The sequence below is a fragment of the Podarcis filfolensis genome (assembly GCF_964270895.1).
Source record: "Podarcis filfolensis genome assembly, chromosome: 12".
Classification (NCBI taxonomy): domain Eukaryota; kingdom Metazoa; phylum Chordata; class Lepidosauria; order Squamata; family Lacertidae; genus Podarcis; species Podarcis filfolensis.
In genome coordinates this window covers 1,728,544-1,749,093 of record NC_139614.1, presented here as the reverse complement: position 1 = coordinate 1,749,093, position 20,550 = coordinate 1,728,544, and the positions used below count along the sequence as shown (strand labels likewise).

At 42.7% G+C, this 20,550-nt stretch overlaps 1 protein-coding gene across 2 annotated transcripts in view; it reads left to right on the top strand.

Annotated features, from left to right (window-relative positions):
- CNTNAP2 (contactin associated protein 2) overlaps positions 1–20,550 on the top strand; it is a 999,981-nt gene that overhangs the window by 408,533 nt on the left and 570,898 nt on the right. For both annotated transcript variants that reach the window (XM_083577628.1, XM_083577629.1), the window contains one exon: positions 4,953–5,146. In XM_083577628.1, coding sequence (XP_083433754.1) covers positions 4,953–5,146 — 194 coding nt within the window. The remainder of the gene's footprint in view (positions 1–4,952; positions 5,147–20,550) is intronic.

Genomic DNA, 20,550 nt, shown 5'->3' with positions numbered 1-20,550 from the left:
CCAGGTGTCACCCATCTTGTATTTGTGCCTCTCATTTTTTTTGCCCAAGTGCAATACTTTACATTTCTCCCTGTTAAAATTCATCTTGTTTGTTTTGGCCCAGTTCTCTAATCTGTCAAGGTCGTTTTGAAGTGTGATCGTGTCCTCTGGGGTGTTAGCCACCCCTCCCAGTTTGGTGTCATCTGCAAATTTGATCAGGATGCCCTTGAGTCCATCATCCAAGTCGGTGATAAAGATGTTGAATAAGACCGGGCCCAAGACAGAACCCTGTGGCACCCCACTAGTCACTCTTCTCCAGGATGAAGAGGAACCATTGATGAGCACCCTTTGGGTTCGGTCAGTCAGCCAGTTACAAATCCACTGAGTGGTAGCATAGTCAAGACCGCATTTTACCAGCTTCTTTACAAGAATATCATGGGGCACCTTGTCAAATGCCTTGCTGAAATCAAGGTAGGCTACATCCACTGCGTTCCCTTCATCTACCAGGCTTGTAATTCTGTCAAAAAACGAGATCAGGTTAGTCTGACATGACTTATTTTTCAGAAATCCATGCTGACTATTGGTGATCACAGCATTCCTTTCTAGGTGCTCACAGACTGTTTGCTTAATGATCTGCTCCAGAATCTTCCCTGGTATTGATGTCAGACTGACTGGGCGGTAATTATTTGGGTCCTCTCTTTTCCCCTTTTTGAAAATAGGGACAACATTTGCCCTCCTCCAGTCTGCCGGGACTTCGCCTGTTCTCCAGGAATTCTCAAAGATGACTGCCAGTGGTTCTGAGATCACATCTGCCAGTTCTTTTAATACTCTTGGATGCAGTTCATCTGGCCCTGGAGACTTGAATACATCTAGACTAGCCAAGTATTCTTGTACTATCTCCTTAGTTATTCTGGGCTGTGTTTCCTCTGCTGAATCATTTGCTCCAAATTCTTCAGGTCGGGCATTGTTTTCTTTATCGGAGAAGACTGAGGCAAAGAAGGCATTGAGGAGTTCAGCCCTTTCTGTGTCCCCTGTTTGCATTTCACCATCTTCTCCTCTGAGTGACCCCACTGTTTCTTTGTTCGTCCTTTTGCTACGAACATACCCATAAAAGCCTTTTTTGTTGCTTTTAACCTCTCTAGCAAGCCGCAGTTCATTCTGTGCTTTAGCTTTTCTGACTTTGTGTCTACACGTGCTGGCTATTTGTTTGAATTCCTCTTTGGTGGTTTCCCCCCTTTTCCATTTTTTGTACACATCCTTTTTTAATCTTAACTCAGTTAAAAGTTCTTTAGATAGCCACCCTGCCTTCTTTAGGCACCTTCCATGTTTCCGTCTCATTGGTATTGCCTGAAGTTGTGCTTTTACTATCTCCCTCTTAACAAACTCCCAGCCATCATGAACTCCCTTTCCTTTTAGTATTACTGTCCATGGGATCTCACCCAGCACTTCCCTAAGTTTTATGAAGTCGGCTTTCTTAAAGTCAAGAAATTGAGTCCTAGTATGCTTGGCTGCTCCTTTCCGCTGTATAGTAAACTTCAGAAGAGCATGATCACTCGCGCCTAATGATCCTTCCACTTCTACCCCACTAACCAGGTCATCAACATTGGTTAGGACCAGATCTAAAATGGCTGTTCCTCTTGTTGCTTCTCCCACTTTCTGGACAATGAAGTTGTCTGCAAGGCCAGTGAGGAATCTGTTTGACCTTATGCTCTTGGCTGAGTTTGACATCCAACAAATATCCGGGTAATTGAAGTCCCCCATTACTACTATCTCCCTTCCTTTTGCATGCTTGGCCATCTGTTCCAGGAAGGCATCATCTATGTCCTCCGTTTGGCTTGGGGATCTATAGTAAACTCCCACAATGAGGTCACTGTTATTCTTCTCTCCCTTAATTTTGACCCAAATGCTCTCACTTTGGCTTTGAGGTTCTAAATCTTGGATCTCTTCACAGGTATACACATCCCTGACATATAACGCCACTCCTCCTCCTTTCTTGTCTGGTCTGTTTCTCTGAAATAGATTGTATCCCTTCATTATTACATTCCAATCGTGGGACTTATCCCACCAGGTTTTCGAGGCTGCTGATCCCTTATTTTCGAGGCTGCTGATCCCTTATTTTCAAATCTGAAAGTTGACAGCTATGGAGAGGGCTGATGCGTGAGTCTCACTGCGGTTTGTAGATGTCATGATAATCAACAGTTTAGCAGGATGTGTGAATTGGCTCTAGGGTTTGCATGCCCAGGCGCAGCCCCACCTCCCTTCTGGGAGCCAGACCTCAGGATCAAGGAATAGGCATGACAACATATTTGAGATTAAAATGACAGCAACTTTATTAAATTTCAGATTTAGGAAACCTTGGCTTAGGCATTGTGTGTGTATCCCTCTCAGCCCCCTGCTGGGGGGGTCTGAGGCAAGACAGGGTCAGTTCAGGAATTTGGGACACTGCAAAATGTGTTTACACAGCTGACTGCCTCCTGCATTGCTGAGGGGAGATCTATGGCCCGCTGCTGTGTGCTTGTGGTCAGCGACTTGCTTCAAGACCCCTCTAACAGGGAACCCTGATATCGCCGCCACAAAAGGGGTGAGTCACCACACCACCCCTCCTTCGATTGTTAGACTAAAGGATTCCACCCAAGGCCTAAAACCGCCAAAGTTGTGACAATTGCTATGGGGAAGGCAAAACCTGCAGAGCAGGGGAAATTCCTTCCCGACTTTGAGAAAAACAGCAACCATCTTCCGACCGTAGCAACGCCCATGGACCTGAAGGAGAAAGGTTAGCCTGTAAAGAAGGATAAAGTTACGAGGGAAAGCTGGGTGGGTGATGCTCTGGGGTTCAACTGTGCTGCTGCCATCAGCTCCGGCCCCCTTTCCTACTTTTGGAGCGGACCAGAGTGAAGCCTGATCCAATGCGGTCCCCTGCTCTTGCCCCACCCCCCCAAGCTGCTGCGGATAGGTCAAATTTGAATTTTGGGTTTGGTGGCAACCCCAGTAAGTTTATTGGCATGCTTTTGATGCTTTATTATTATAGCATTGTGTTTTTATATTGTATGCCACCCTTTTTTATTTTCTGTGAAAGTGCAGTTTATAAAGATTCAAATAAATAAATGTGGGAATAAAATGTCCACAGCAACTTCAAGAGACAGATCCCCCAAAATTGCTTTAAAGAGGGAGATGGTTCAAGAGAGTTTAATGTATGATGATAACAACTGCTAACTCCATTGCATTGGAAATCAGTTCATTGCCCCACCAACAGCTATAAAACATTTGTCAAGCAAAGCTCAATGTACTTCATGATACCCCAATATGCTCAGCCAACCAAAATGAAAGTCATCCATTCTCCCCTTTATGTTTCACTGATGAAAATCTTTCAAGCTTATACATTTCAATGAATGCTACGGTGCTGCCGAGAGTTTAGACGTAGATGCTCTTTCCCCTCTCACTTAATTTGAAATGGTCCTTTAATGTGGGAACTTAGGAAGGACACAGAGAATAAATCACCTGTCACTGAATTGCACTAGTCAAGCCTGACGTGAGATGTTGTGGCAAATTTGTTGAAGCTTTGAAGTTATTACACTTTGACAGTTATTATGAAGGTATAAGGATATAATACTCGACTGATATATATTCACCATAACAGAGCTACTGCTGAGCTTTGCCCAAAGTGAATAATTTTGAGGTTCCTTCTAACCTGGGTGAAAGAAATTTCTGAGACACTTCAAGGGAAGCAAAATGGGTTTGATAAGACGAGCAAACCTTCAGAGAGAGGCTACACACATTCCTACTGGACACTCACAGAAAACAGCAGTGCAGCTTGTTGCTGAAGCTGTGTTGTGGTTCTGTCGTCCGCCTCTCAGTGAAGAAATTTCCCACAGAGTGGACAAAGTAGAGCATTAAAAAATGTCTCAGAGGGAGCTTTATAAACCCCTACACCCTATTATCTTCCCAAAGGGTCTGTTTACACTGCTAGCAAGTGGCCATCTAAAGAAAAGCTAGTGTGAATTAGTACTTTTGGCAACAATCCTGCAGGAAACATCTTACGCCATCATTGTGAGAATGGAGCCACGTTGTGTAAGGCACCCAGTCATGTGGAGTCTGTGTGGAGTGTGAATAATTTCAAAATTTGTGAAAATGACTTGGGTGGACCAAAACAGTCACTCTCAATTTATCACAATTCAGCAGCTGGTAAATTGTGGGGGTGGGGGTGGGGTGGGTTTGGCCATTTTGGCCATTCCTGTGCCCAAAATTCAAATGTTGTCAGGGAAGGGAGGAAGTTTTCTGTACAGTGGAGCAGAGCTTCTTGCACCCCCCCCCCCCGCTTTATTCTTTTAAAAGCACCTGTCTCTGGCAAAAGCTTCAGTGGCATAGTAGGCAGCGAGAGAACTTCCCTCCTTGCCATGGCAGATTTGAAAAGTTTTTTAAAAAGGAAACTTTTTTTTAAAAAAAACACACTTTCTGCTCTTCCCCTCAAAATGGGAAAATCAATTTACACACACTCCTCTTCCATCTCTAGCAGGTGTATAATCAGAATTAAAGTGTGGTAGTTAAGTTTTACTCAGAATAGATGCACTGAAACCAACTTAACTCAATCATGTTCAGTGGTTTCAATAGGTGGTGTTCCACTATGTTTTATTCAGAGTAGACTTATTGAATAATAGAACGATAGAATTGTAGAGTTGGAAGGAACCCCAGGAGTCATCTGGTCCAACCGCCTGCAATGCAGGAATCTCAGTTGATCATCCATGACAGACGGCCATCCAAACTCTGCTTAGAAACCTCCAAGGAAGGAGAGTCTACCACCTCCGGAGGGAGACTGTTCCACTGAAATTAGCTAACATGGCAAAATTTTACTAATGTCTACTCTGAGTAAATCTAAGTGGAATGCCACCCACAATCTTTCAGCTGGGGTAATTTCCAAGAAAGCTCTGTTAGGTATTAAACAGTGTAAATACCTGTCTTTCCATCTAACTTCTTAGGGGCTGGAGGCTGGTGTCCATCAGACAGTGATCATTACCAGTGGCTGCAAGTGGATTTTGGCAATAGGAAGCAGATCAGCTCTATTGCTACTCAAGGCAGATACAGCAGCTCTGACTGGGTGACGCAGTACCGGATGCTTTATAGTGATACCGGGAGAAACTGGAAGCCATATCACCAAGATGGAAATGTCTGGGTAAGTGATTTGCCCAATGGCACAACGTTGCTCTCTGTTTATGTTCTTGAAATATACCTTATTTCACCGGGAATCTAGTGGGCTGTGTTGAGGGTTGACTCTGAAATCAGGTATGTTTCCTTCCACACAACATAGCAGACTGCCTTCCTGCCCTGTGGATGGAGTTACATTTGTTTTCTGAATACGTTGTGATGGGATTCTTGTCTGATAGTATTTTGTCTCTTATGGGGTAAAGGGTCATGTTTTCAGGGATGAGTGGATATAAATATGAAATTCATGCAAATGTAGAAAAATATTTTAATCTAGAAAGAAGTGCAACAAATGGGAAGCGTAGCAGAGGTTTATAAAATGGTGGGGAGAAAGTGGAAAGAGAATTTTCCTTTCTTTCATATGGCTAGAACTCCAGTTCATCCAATGAAAACCATCTGCAGGAAATTTTCAAAGGGACAGAGCACTTTAGAGAGACAACAGTGATTACGGTTTTTATTTTAGAAAAAAGACCAATTGAGAGACTCCTTTATAAAATTATGCATGGTGTGGGGAAAGTAGAGAGAGAGAAGTTTCTCCTCTCCCATTATACTGGAACACAGAGACATCCAATGTAAGTGGTGGCAGGAGAAGCAAGGCAAGCAAAAGAAAGCCATTTACAGAATTTACTACCGCAGGATGTGGTGAGGGCCACTAAAGTAGATGGCTTCAAAATGGGATTCAGCAAATTCATGGAGGGAAAAGGCGTCAGTGGCCGACTCTGTCCAGCCTCCAGTTTCAGAGTCAGTACTGGTTGCTGGGGAAGAAGAGAGGGAGAGAGCTATCTTCACGCTGTACCTCTGCGCTTCCCAAAAACATGTGATTGATGCACTACTGCAGAAAATAGTGTTGAACAAGGTGGACTTTGGGGTTAGGGTTAGGGTCTGATCCAGCAGGGTTATTTTTATGTTCAGAATTTGGTACTACATGAAAAATCCAGCAGTTTGAGAAGCTCATCTCACTTTGAATGAAAAGGAAGCTTCTACACCTTATATAACCCTGGGGATAAGCTTAAAAGCATGTGACTAATTTTTGGTAGGATCCATGATGCCAACGCTGAGGTCATTGTGATTTCCCAGTGGTGAGCGGCGCCTTGCACAACTCCTGGATTCTTCCCATGACAAGCAGTAGCAGAAGAAATTAAACCAATTGAGCTAATATTCACAAATGTGCTTATTTCACATAATTTATAGAAACTGTGACATTCAGCATTTCTTGGTGCAGCATTTTGGAATTACTGTTTTTAAAGTATAGAGTATATATTTAGTCTCACATAGTACCTTGCTAGGCTTGCTGCACACTCTTCACAAACCTAAAGCACAGTGATTCCTTGGTAATGGCGTGCATATCTTGACTTAAATGAGAAAGTAGAGGAACAAGAAACTCAAAGTGCAGAGTTCAGCAATATTCGTGCAAAAGCAGTTTAATATCAAATGAAACAGCCAGGGGACAAAATCTGGGAAATGAAGGAATGAATAATAACGAATGAGCAGCAGTTTGGGAGCATGCAGTGGGAGGGAGCATGGATATTCTGAGCAAGTAATTTTTAAAAAAGATATCAAGGAGAACAAACTGTGACAATCTCCATAAAATGTTGAAATGACCCTTTTCTGTATGCATTAGGGAAAGAAGTTCTATAATTACCTGCTAGGTAAAAAAGAAATCGAACATCACACAGTGAGATGGAGTACTTTCAAGGTGAATTTAGAGAAAGCTTTCTGTTTCTGCAAAGGAAGCTTTCTGCCTTTACCCTCTTGTGCTTTGGGATATGTTCTGTTTTCTTTGATTGCTAATAACATTAGTGAGGCTCTTCTTTGTATGGAATTGGTTTCTTCTTGCAACTTCATGTACAGTATGATGAAATTCAGATTTTTCATCAGCAAACTTTGGACATTTTGGGAAAGGATATGAAGTCCACCTATAGTATCGTACATGCCTGTACTCCAACGTAAGCATGTACATAGGACTGATGTAAATGCATACATACACTTTCCATTTATGCTGACTTATCAGGAACTGTCCTTATTTTGTAGTGCTTGTCTTTGCGTAAGTTATTTTCTCTTTCTGATGTGTCCCCTGTCCCCGTTCTGGTATAGGAAAATAAATATATGAAGAAAACATGTTGTCTTTCAAGGAAGCAAGTCTCCCGCCTTTTTATATAATAATTATCCCATGCTAAATATTTAATGAATGAAGTGTGAAAGCACATCTACAAGTTCCATTATCAATAAGCAGTGGCTGCAGAGCCTGGCCTCAGGTAAACCTGCTCATCTGGGTGGAAGGCTGGGTTGGTATTTCTCACACTGCCATTGCATCTTACAAAAATGACCATGTTGACAGGACATGCAGAGTTGAAGCATTCATAGTCTTACATAATTTAAAAACCATCCATGATATTGTCGTGATTGATAAATGTTTATTAGACAACCCAATAAAAAATGGACAAATTGCATGAACATATGCAAAATGCTTCAAACAGATGCACACAATTCTGAAAAGTGAAATTAAATCATTTTTAATTTGGCAGATAATGAAAGGGATTTGCTAAAAGAACAAAATACTTGCACATCAGAAGAGTTTAGTGCTCTAATTTTGGTATTTGCTTCAAAAGTAACATATTAACATAGTCAACAAAGCTGAACAAATTACTGAAAAGGTACTTACTCAAACCTTTCCATTGGTTTGATTATTGTAACTCTTGGCACAATTTAACTTCTCTTTCTTTGCCTTCATTATCCTCAGCTTATTTGTCCTCCCTGATATTTAACCTGATTGACTATCATGTTCCACATGGTTTTGTTTAGGAATGTTAGTGACATAACAAGGAGAAAGATTCTTGGGGACAACAGGGGTACTTAACCAAACAAATATGGTTTAAAAATACCAGAAATAGGAGAGAAATAACGCAGTTACCTGTCTCAGTTGCAGGCTCACTGAGGTGGCCAGTTTGCACATTCAGAGCAGCACTTGGTACAATCCCAAACTGTACCACCTCCAGAACACTTCTGGCAGATTGGAAGTCCTTCATTTTAAGGGAGATGTTTAGATGGGGACACACTCCAGCCAGTTCCTCCCCTTATGAAAGTTCACGGGTGGTATGTCTTTATTCTATTTAGACCATTTCTATACTGCCTAATATGTAAATAATATTTCTAAGCAAAGCAGGCAACTTAAACAACAGCAAATGTTTCCAAAAATAGCCTGTTACATGTACAAATGGTACATTAATACAAAATTACTAATAAATACAGACCAATATCAGTTCCTTTCCCTTCTGACTCACCTTTGTTCTCAGGTTCCTGGCTCCTACAAAGCACTGCACCCATCCACCCTGGCTCTTAGCAGGGCCCAAACAAACACAGCTGACCCACAAAATCTCACAAAGGAGGATTTCTGGAAACAACTGTTGTCGCTCAGTCTAGTCTCTCTCTCTCTCTCTCTCTCTCTCTCTCTCTCTCTCTCTCTCTCTCAGTTTCTTTTTATATGGGCAGCCACCAAGGTGCATGGAGCTTCCTCAGGCTGCCTACGACAGGGCCCTATTCAGCCGTCACCTGCACTCTCCGCACCCAGGTCCAGGTGGAGCAGGTTTGTTGAGTTTCCCAGTGGGTCCAATGAATGGCAAGTAGCTCACCCCTCCACTCAGCCATGGGGTATTTTATGCTCACCCAAAGTAGATGCCAAATCTGTTGTGGTGAGGCAGAACATACCAGCTTAAAATCAACCCAGGCAACATGTGCATGTCTGTCCAATGGGAAAGGCTATGGTTGTTATGGAAATGCTTTATGAGTAATTTGTGAATAATTTGTAATTGGGCAACATGGACCCACTGAGAGACCCCAGCAATGCTAACACTACATTATGTTTTAGATATGTGAAAATAAGTGTTAATAAACTTCACAAAAATAGTTTGTATGCTTCTCCAGCACATTTTCTTCTCTTTTCGGCCCCTAGAATGAGAAACTTAAATGCCAAATCTTCTCCCAGATTGCAGTGTATACAGATAGTAGAGTGATTAGATTTACACATGACTTTCATTATAGCAAAAGGTCAATGTATGATCGGAATTCTCTAAACTGCCATGCTTCATCTTTTAATGTCAGGAGATATTGATGTAATGAGGAAGCCAGCTGAAGAATAATACCATCAAAAATAAGTATTTTTGATCTTTTAAAGGACTGCCAAGAATGAAAGAACTTAATAGGTGGAGATGTGATAGCTGATTAATTTGGTGCCTCTACTAACCCTTCCCCCCTACTGTTAATTTAGGAAATTAAACAGGAATAACCAAACTTTCTAACCCTTGTTGTGTGCTGCTTAGAGGCCACTGTAAACCTCTCAATTAAGGAATAAAATGGTGGAACTAAAAATAAAAATACTCTAAACATACTGTGTGTCTGCTTACAGATGATAAAAACAGAAAGAATGCAATCAGAGTTTTTAGTTGCAATTAAATTTTGAACCAAACCTTCTCAATTAAACCTCTGTTAGCTGTGTAATTCATATCATTATGATAATTTACATTAATACATCTGAATAGCCTGAAAATTTATGGCAGTTTCTTTATACTAAACAGTTGGTGTGTAGTGTCTACTTCTGGGTATGATTTTCTTTGGTATTTCCCGTCTGCCAGTCACATCCATTTGCTTTCCTGTATTTTAGCACTATATACCAACCTTCAAACCATTTGTGCCAATGCAAAGGAGATGGGTTAGACCCAGTAAAGTTGTGCTTGGCTTCCATTGAAATCAGTGGGATGGTTAGACACTGCTAACCTTTCACATTAATTTTAATCCTATACCTGAATCTAATCCTATAGTTTGCAAAGAATTATTTTCATGCTAATCTTCTCCATGTCATTCCAATTTTAGTATATGTGCTGCTGAAATGAGCACCAAAGAATTATTTTAACAACTTACACCCAAGCTTACTTTGCTAGTGACTAACAGGACAGGTAACCTTAGGAATTGAGCTTTTGTTAAATTAAACCATGTAGATGTTGCGTCAACATTCAGCTAACAGTGGAATTTCTTTCTGTGCCTTATTTGTGGAGACATCTTTCTGATATAGATGAATTGATCTGTTATGTGCACTTGAGACTATGCATGCAAGGCATTCTTGAAAACCCATCCTACTTTGGAATTATTTGATTATCCAACGGTGGGGCAGGGAGGCTCTGAGTATGTTTTCTGAACACAATGACAGCCTCCTGTTCTGAAATGCCATTATTTCATATTAAATCTCTATACATATTATCATGACTGATTTACAAGATATTCCTCAGCTTTTATACAAACTGCTTATAGCAAGCTGTTTCCATTGCGGCAAGGAAATTACAACATGCCCTGTGTTTACACTGTTCTGAGGCAGAGATACCAGCTTCAGACCTACCCTGAAAGCTTTGAGTGCTAAGCCTTCCTGCCGAATGATCTGCTTTTATTTAGATGGAAAGCTTGTTCCACTTCAAGGACTCCAAGGGGATAGAAAGATGAATTGGAGCAACACAGGAGCCTGTTTAAAGCTGCTGAACCACACCTGAATTGTATGGAAAGGTGAACCTTTTCAGCCCCCAACAACATGGTTAAGCCCTGTATTAAAAATACTATCCAGCCCCCCAGAAATTCAGGAAATTAGAGGAATGGCTTCTAATTGTGCTACTGTGCAGTCGACATCCTTGAGGACCTCCTGTTCTGACATGAACCTTCCTAGCCTACCTCCCCTCCCTGTCTTCATTCCAGTAGCAGATGGAAAGCTTTTATGTTTTCCTAGGCCTTTTAATTTTGTGCTTATTTAAAAAACTACTTATTTCAAACACTGCTTGCTATAATGTATTGTTGCCAGGTTGTGTTGTATTTTTATGTTTTGCTTTCCAAATCAATCTGAAGACCAGATGATAAATGTTTTCAGTAGTTAAATAAATCCTATGTAAACATACTCAGGTATTAAATACATTATAGGCATTAAATCTCATTAAACGCAAGCATCTAAGAGCAGACTGCACCAAGCACAGTGGCACTAACCTCTGAGCAAATGGGCATGGGGTTGTGCTGCAATCCCATTAGCAGATTGGTAACAGTGGTTTTATTGTAAGAACTTAAGGAATTTGTTTCAACAGAAATGCAGTTGTGCTGGTGTCAGGTGAGATGACCACATTTGGTATAACTGGCTTCCTAATGGGCAATGATGGTCAGCTGATATTTCTAAGAGTTGGCTGAAGATGCTGGTTCAATGGCTTCAGATGGCTGGAAGGCGCTCCTTCAAGGACCATGGAGAGCTGATGGGTATGACTTAGGAAATCCTCGTGTGCTTAGATGTGGACATGGAAGAAATGGTTGGGAAGTTCGAATGTAGCCAGCAAAGGGTAGAAGTCCAAATTTTTCAGCCTAACACAGAGCCTTAGTGGTTCCAAACAGATGTTTGCTTTTCAGGCTACGATGATGCTTTTTAAGACTTAGCACCATCTGTCTGACAGAATATCCCTATGGAATAAATAGATGCCATAAAAATGCCACAAACCTCCAGTGCTGCCTCTCACAAGGAAACAGACTAGAGGCTGCCACAATAATGTTCTGCCACTCAGGGAAATGGGGACTTTCACGCAAAACAGTATTAAACTGTTACAAGTGGAATGTGCAACAAAATGATGCTGTGTATCATCTCCTCCTAATCGGTGTGCTCCTTGGTTCCAGTCATGATCTCCTCTAAGATACTGTATTATGAGGTCACCAACCAAGTGCCCATGGGCACCATGGCACTCATGAAGGCTTTAATAGGTCCCCTGGGAAGGTTCCTCAGACTCTGAGCTTTCAGTTAAAGAAAGAAGTAAGTCTGTGTCCCGCCTAGAAGGAACATTGTGATGGCCTGGGAATCCGATTCAGAGGCTGAACCGGAGGAATCCCAGCCTGCACAGGAGTCCCCGCCTCCAAGGCCAGCTGAACTGGGGCAGGGCCTTGATTCTGAAGCACCTGCACCTGTGCCGGATCCTCAGGAGCAGGCACCAGGTGAATCCACTCTGGCTCCAGAGGTGGTTGAGGACTCAGTGCCTACAGGTGAGTCTCCCCCTGGGCCCAGTAACCCTTCGGCCTCTCCTGAACTGCAGAGGCTCAGGGCAGAGAGGCGAAGGGAACTGGTTTCTCCCAGGAGGAGTGCTCGCCTTAAGGCCAGGAGAGGCGGGTCTCCTGGGGGCCGGGGCCGCCTCTGGCCTCAGAGAAGATAAAGGCCAGTCAGCCCGGTCCCAGGTTGCGGGAGCAACGTCGTTGCTGAGTACCTGTTCCTGCCCGGAACCAGACCTGACCCTCCAGTGTTCCTGTCCCCGCCCGGCTTCCTGCTTCGGACCTCGCCCCGCTCCTTGTGAACTGTTTCCAGGCTAGTGACCCAGGACCGGACTTTGACTACGCCAACGGTAACCTTCCCCCCGGGACCAGCACAAACATTTTGGAGCAAAATGTGCAGGTCCTTTCAAAGCGAGTTCTGCGAAATAAGAGTGAGTGATAATAGCCATCTTGTAGATTTTTCCCGGTACTGAGGAATGCTTCATGTTATGTAGTCAGCATCAGCATCAGTGTGTGTAAGCACTACAATGTGATCTACACAATCAGGGCATGACCTGACGCTTACCATAGGAAGTAATCTATCAGGGTAGTTGTCTTTCTTTGCGTTTTGCCACACACTCTCTCCATGGCAACCCTTTTGTGACTGGCATCCTCAGCATTCACATTCAAGATGTCTCCACTGGTTTAAAAAGGTCGGCATCCCCTGCTTTAGTACACCTCCCCTTCTCTTCCCAACTGGCACTGGGTAAAGCTAGAAAAAGAGGTAATAGGTGATATTGGGGAGGCTGAGTAGTACTGTTCCCAAGAAGGGGGCACCAGATCAGAAAAGCCATGGATTCAATAACTAAGGGTTTTAAGCTGCATATTTAAAGCAGTACAGAATTCCTTATGCATCAAGCAAGTAATGTTTGCCTTTCCAAGAGCTGCCAAAGTGCTAAGGCTGCTTTAAAAAAACCCAAAAAACTCCACATAGGAGCTTCCTTGCCACAACAAGAGAAAAAAATGAGTTTAAATGAGATTGGGCCAGAGCACATCAAATAGTTTAAACTTTTTTAAAGATCTATTTTAGATGATGTGATTATATTACAACCTCAGCATTTTTAAATGGGGAGTGAACAGCAGGGGTTGAGGACCTGGGTGAAATTTAGTTAACAATGAACGAGCAGGAGCTTTAAAGGAGTGGAAAAGTCAAAGGCTAAGTCTCTCCATTTCAAGAAGGAAAAAATCACTTTGGCTCAGGCCACATCAGCAATTTCTTGTGCCTGCTGACAGGAGAACCAAAAGAATTTTGCTGATATCAAGTGGCTTTTTAATAGGGCTAAGTCCTTTACAATGTCCAGCATACCAGGTGCCGAAAAAAGTAGCTGTTAGTGAAGGGAAATAATATAGCCTTGTCAAGCAATAATGTCGTATCAGTAGGATTATGCCAGAGGAGCAAGAATTCTAGCACATCAGACTGGTCACTGCTCAAGGCAGTAGCTTTTTTTGGCCTACTCAAATGGTTCCTTGCTATAAGGCAAATACACACACACACACACACACACAGACCACTCACCCATTTGATCATCTCAACCAAGTCAAAGTACACATGGTATAACTTCTCCGAGAAGGGGCTTTCAACTACAGCTTTGAAGGGGTCCCCCATGTGGGCAAAACCACACCACCCTATATATATAGAAAGCTAGAGGAGCAAACAAAGCTCAATCCTCTCTCCCTGTGTGCTTGTTTTTAGAAGGATGAGCATAGTCAACACTGACATATTCTTCAAAAGCTGCCTTAAAGGAAAGGGCTGCAAGGATTTTTATGGCAGAATATAATAATTCACTCTGGTTCCTTTTCTAATGTTGGCCTATCAGGCTGCTATCATTCAGCATACTTTGGTTTTCTATTTCCTACCAGGCCCCTCAACGGCGACCAACCAAGGTCCATTGTAAGGTCAAGGAATGAAAACCTTAAAGGGCAGGAGGGTGGGAAACAGGAATCGCTGGTGGGCAGGAAAAGAGGGAGATCCCCGGCTGCACCTGCGTTCAAATTGGGTAGGCCATGCCCCCAAAGCCAGCTGATTGGCTGGCCAGGGGGTGACACGGCCGGGGATTCCCCCAATCGCATGGGGGGGGGGGCGTGACGCCCGCAATTCCACCTCCTCTGCAGGGCGGAAGTGGCTTTCTTAAACCAAGGTACCACTGTATTCCAGTCATTGTCCACCTTAATTCAGGGGAGTTTAGAATAATAGAATCGTAGAGTTGGAAGGGATCATCTTCCAACCCCCTACAATACAGAAATATACAGCTGAACCAAACAAGGATTGAGCTCACAACCTTGGCATTATCAGCACCACTATATATCATTATATATCTCCATGCAGAGGAAACAGCTAATCTTAAAAGGACTCTAGCATTCATATGATGTGTAGGCACATTGTGTCGTTCCTTTAATTTTTCTGTAGGCCGTAGTGAAGTCATTACCTAGTTTTACAGAATAGCTTTTTGAGACTGAGATCTGAACAATAAAGTTTCATTTTATTTGTTATACTGGAGATGGGTGACAGAAGCACTACAGTAGATATATTTCAGACCTTTTTCTGCCTTAGGTTCACTCTTTCTCCCCAACCAAATTAGAGATGGTAGAACTAATAAGCAAAAATTGTGTGAGGTGACTTCATTCCCGGGGGGTTTCTCTAGCTCAAGACTTCTGGGTTCATCTTACTGGGACTTTCTGGGAAGTATAGAGAAACCTCTTGTGTCCTTTTGTTCCTCAGACTAGCTTTTGGCAAAAACTCTCTGCTACCCTTCTTAATTTGAGACAAATTGTAGCTCATGGGGCTTGTTTGCGAGCGTTGCCTGTTTTAGCATTTTGCTGGGTCTTTGGAGCAGCTAGCAAGCCAAGAGCCCTGCACCAAAGAAGTTGCTGCCTTCATTGTTGAACCTTTAAACAGGCCGTGGGAGAAGAGATTACCTTAATACATTCCAAACCTCATGCATCATGTGGCAGAATTGCCTTTAATCTGCCGAGCCATAATAAATCAGTTATCAGTAAGTGTACACTTAGAAATGTAATGTCTGAAGTGGCTTTATAAGACGGAGAAGCTGTTTATAATCGTATAGCAGAAAGTCATGGTTTCACAGTGGGAAATAGTGATGCTTGAGGAATTTATCTTTGCAAATTAAGATGCAAACTCAACTGATCCATGTCTCCCAAACTAATGTGTGGCTTGGGATTTAGTGGGCCACCTCCTTTTTTCACTTCCTCTTTGTTCCACAAATATGTTTAGAATGTGCATTGTGAAATAAAATATGTTCAGAAATGTAATTTTTGCAATAAAATGCATTTAAACACATTAATTTTGAGACCAATATTTAGAAATATGTGTTGAAATATGATCTTTGTGCAGGTCTTTTTAAAAATTATAGATTAAAGTGGAACCAGGCCAGAACAGGTTTATGAGTGAACACATGTGAAAGTGTCACACAGCAGCAATAGACTGATTTCCCCATCCCTAGGGGAAAGCATTGCATGCTACTGAAAAAGTTCCATTGGTGGAGGTGGGTTGCAAGGGAAGGGCTTTCTTGGTAGCTGCTTCCAAACTCTGGAACTCCTTTGCTGGAGAAGTTAGATGGCCTCCCTCCTTGTTGTCCTTCCGCTGTCAGGTGAAGAAGACCTTCCTGTTCAAACAGGCATTTGGGGCTGGTGAGAATTATATATAATTCTTAGTGAGAATGGTAATATTTTATATTATTTGCATAAGATGGGGATGGGGAATCTGTTATGGGAATCTAGCTTGCATGGCCAATGGTCTGGTGGTGATGGGAGTTGTAGTCCCGCAACATCCTGAGGCAATAGGATTCTAACCCCCGGTGGACGAGCTACCAGATGCATCTGGACCACCAAGGCACCCCTTCTTCATGATGGCAAAATCTAACAGATCTGCAAGAAAACGAGGCTTGATGTTTACATCAAAGCAAGCTACAAGAGTGGCCCCTTCAAAGGCAGCCATGCAAGCACAGCATTACAGGGCAAGCCATGGTGTGAAGTCTCTCTCCCTGAGGTCACAGCTATTTCTGCCACACCTTTTGTGGGCAGGGTCCCAATTCATCACAATTACATGGGAAGTTCCTTAACACAAGTGAATTGCTGACTCAGACCCTGCAATTGTCATCAGAGGCTGTTCTTCATGTGCCCTCTCCAGGAGAGAGGCAACGCAAGAACAGGCCTTTTCAGCAGTGGCTCCCCATTTGTGGGATGCTCTCCCCAGGGAGGCTCGTCTGGCACCTTCCTTACATATCTTTAGAGCCCAAACAAAAACATTCCTATTCTCCCAGGGCGTTGGCTCATTAAGCAATATATGGCCTTTTAAACTGTGGGGTGTGTGTGTGTGTGTTATTGTTATTATGGTATGCATTTGTGTGTTTTTTATATTGTTAATGGTTCTGTGATCTTCAGAAGAAGGGTGGTATAGAACTTCCTCCTCCTCCTCCTCCTCTTCCTCTTCTTCTTCACCACCAAATGGGGGCTTGTAAACTTCTGTTCAGGCCTCCTAGCTGTCATTTGCTTTTTGCAACAGAGCTTTGATGATGGTGTAGAAATAGTTTGAGTGATGTGTTGTTGTTTAGTCGTTTAGTCGTGTCCGACTCTTCGTGACCCCATGGACCAGAGCACGCCAGGCACTCCTGTCTTCCACTGCCTCTCTCAGTTTGTTCAGACTCATGTTTGTAGCTTCGCGAACACTATCCAACCATCTCGTCCTCTGTCGTCCCCTTCTCCTTGTGCCCTCCATCTTTCCCAACATCAGGGTCTTTTCCAGGGAGTCTTCTCTTCTCATGAGGTGGCCAAAGTATTGGAGCCTCAGTGTGATGTACTATGTGCAAATATCTTGAGAAATGCTATAAACCGATCAAAATGGGGTTACCTTCCCTTTAACTTCTTTTTAAAATAAATCTTCTGGAAGTCAACTCTGAACTCATTTGAACACTATCACTGCCACCAGTTCTAATAATATCAAACTGTCTGTCAAGACTGGCTGGTGATCACTTGCATCAAGTTTTAAGAAGAAATTCCAGTGTGAATATGAGTGTTGGCACCCCCCTTTTTCTTTTTCTTTTTCTTTTTGCAAAAGATGCAACTTCCCTCTCCCTCTCTTTACCTTTTAAAAGTCTGTACCTTAAACTTTCATGTGTCATCATTTGAGATGCACCTGGGCAGGTATAGCACCACAATTGCCTGAAGGCTCTCCAAAGTTGGCTGTAGATTTGGCTCCGTAAAGGTGACACATATATTCTGGAGGGTCTTGTGGTTTGCATAAAAAACATTTGATCTGCAAGTGCTAATGGGAGAAGAGTCACACTTGGGCTCAAAATCAGAAACTTAATTAACAGTGTCTCTATGGTAATTGTATCAAGGTATTTGATTATAAGTCTAACATTAATGAGGGTTCTTTGACAGCCCAGAGCTAATTGGAATCCTGAATGAATATTTGGTGTCAAACAATGTAAGTAAGTAACTTAGAAATGAATCAAATATACTGAATTTGCGGGGGGCACTTCCCTTAATGGTTATGGCTTTGGTTTCATTGGGAGAAGGAGGGAAGGCAGAGGAGAAAAGCTTAGGGTCTGCTGCAGCTTACTTATGTTATGTGAAACCACTGTTTCCTGTTACATTTGAACCAGACATCCAACTCTGTTTTAAATACAGTATGATGCCCTCACACTATCCAGATATTTCAGCTACATTCTATTACTGTTAAAAACAAAAAACCTTCTATTTGTTACCCTGTCCAGTGCAATTTTCTGGTCTTCTAATATAAAATTTTCACATACAGAAAAATCACTTTGTACAGCCTTCCCAGAACTTTACCATTTCAGACTAAGAGCTTTTCTGCGCCTCTGCTTGTCCTGTGCCTAGAAAGCCTGGCTCTGGGTGGTTTTCGTTTGCCCCACTGCTTTCGAAACAAACAGCAATCCATGGACAACCTGGTGGATGTTCTGATTCAATGCTAAACCGCTGGTTTCCCCAGGAGAACGCGGTGAGACAAACTGAGGTGTGGGTGAGCCATATTTCTAGCCTAGTCTTTTCCCTGACATGTTTCATGTTTCTGCATAAGGAACAATTTGAAGGAGTTGTTCCACCTGCATTTGAAGTGGTATAATCCCAGGCCCAATTCATAGTGGCTGAGCAACAGCAAAGGGAGCTGTTTCTCATCCCTTACAAATGCCCCACTGACATTGTTACAGGGGTAGGGCAGGAGGGGAGACTGCTCTTCTTCTGCCTGCTCTAGGTATAAAATTGTGTGCCCTGATTTTTTCACAGAGTTCTGTCCTGTGGTCCCTGATTATCTTCACTGCTCCCCACTGAGCACAAACAGGACACTGCAACTGAGGGATTATTTAGCTATAGGGGTGTTCTAACAGAACTTCAGAATAAAAGTGAAATTGAATCTAACTTCAGCTTTCTTAACAATTGGTGACACCTTCACACAATGCACGTCCTGCCACTTCTGTCTGCACAGCCTTGATTAGCATTTTATGTGCTTGTTCCAGTTCTTATTTCCCCGTCAAAAAACCTCACAAAACAGCTGGTTTTACAATGCCTCTTGTAAAACCTGTAATCTAGTAGGGTAAAATGAATTCATTTGAACTCTGTAAAGGGCAGTGTTTTCGTGGTTTGCCATAAGTCATTGGTGAAAAGAATGAACTCTAAAATGTTAGGCTCTGACTTATGGTACTTAATTAAAAAGAGACCAGCACTAATGTTTTCAAAGTGCTATGCATGGCATTTGGTCAATAAGTGGCTTACTCCCTTTAAGTTTCTGCCTCTGGCAGAGAGATTTAGATCCATATCATTATCTAATATCGGGCCAAAGGAGCCTGTGGTGTGAGATAGGAGCTCCTTCCTGATACCCAGCTTTCAACACTCCTGAAGAATATTGCACCATAAAGTTGCCACCAAACATCATTTTGCTTAAATTAATATTTTATGGTGCATTTGGAGATGTTTGCTCAGGAAAATATTTGAAGAATTTGAAGCACACACACACAGCTTGCAATATTTTTTGGGAGGGGTGTTTCCACCCACTCCCATCCAACATCTCCTTTTACCTTTTCACTGCTGTGTGATTTGTGGTCCTGTCAGAAGGCACAGTTGTACTCCCAGCTAATGGGTATCATGTTTTCACTCCTGAGTGAAGGCAGGAAGCATTACCCTCAGTGTTATTTGGCTTCAGATATCATCCTGTAACATCACGAAGCCATTTCACAGTGAGGACAAGGGGATCTGTGCTCTCTGTTCTGCTACACACATAGGTCTCCATGTCCTTGGAGACAGGGAGAGGGGAGCTTAGCACAGTAAGAACGGCAAGCTCCTGGTATGCTTCTGCAGCATCTGTCCCCTCCTCCTCTGCTTCTTCAGCTGAATCTGAACTGCTTTCTGCACATGACTCTTATTGCTCGCTAAACCCTGTTGACTCTTCAGCATCCAACCATTCCTCCTCTCTTTCCCTCTCTGGCCTGTCCTCGGTGTCCCACCACCACTCCCCGGGCTCTGAGTCTTCCTCCTCTGAAGCTTCTATTACCAGAAAAAAGGGAAGGGGCTAGATTATGACTAAGTTTATTGACCTGACTAATGCCTTCGAAACTGGCTTGTGAATTGGCCTAAAAATTGGCTGCCTGGATAAATTTATACACATCCTTCGGCTCCTCCATGATAATATGATGGCAACAATCGCAGATAGCAATGGCTCTCAAAATAAACCATTCACAGTGGGATCAGGCATTAAAAAGGGATGTGTTATTGCCCCAACTCTATTACCTTCATTGCCATGACACAGTCGAAGGGAAACTGCCCACCAGGGTAGAAAACATATCAAACATATGGAAAGCTCTTCAATTAGAATAGGCTGAAAGCAAAGAGTAAGGGTACCGTAACGTCCGTCATAGAACTTCAGTATGCTGATGACAATGTAGTGTGTGCACACTCGGAAGATGACCTCTAAACCATCCTAAATATCTTTGCAGAAACTTATGGAAAGCTTGGCCTATCGCTTAACATCCAAAGAACCAAAGAGCTGCTCCAACAAGCACAAAACAACCCCTCCACAGTGCCACAAATCCAACTTAATGGTGTAACACTGGAAAATGTCAATCATTTTTCCGACTTAGGCAGTTATCTTTCCACAGCGGCCGACATTGATGCAAAAATCCAGCATTGCTTGAGCTCTGTAAATGCAGCTTTCTCCCGATTGAAGCACAGAGTGTTTGAGGACCGGGACATTCGCAGGGAAACCAAAATGCTCGTTTACAAAGCTATTGTACTACCATCTTTACTGTACACTTGTGA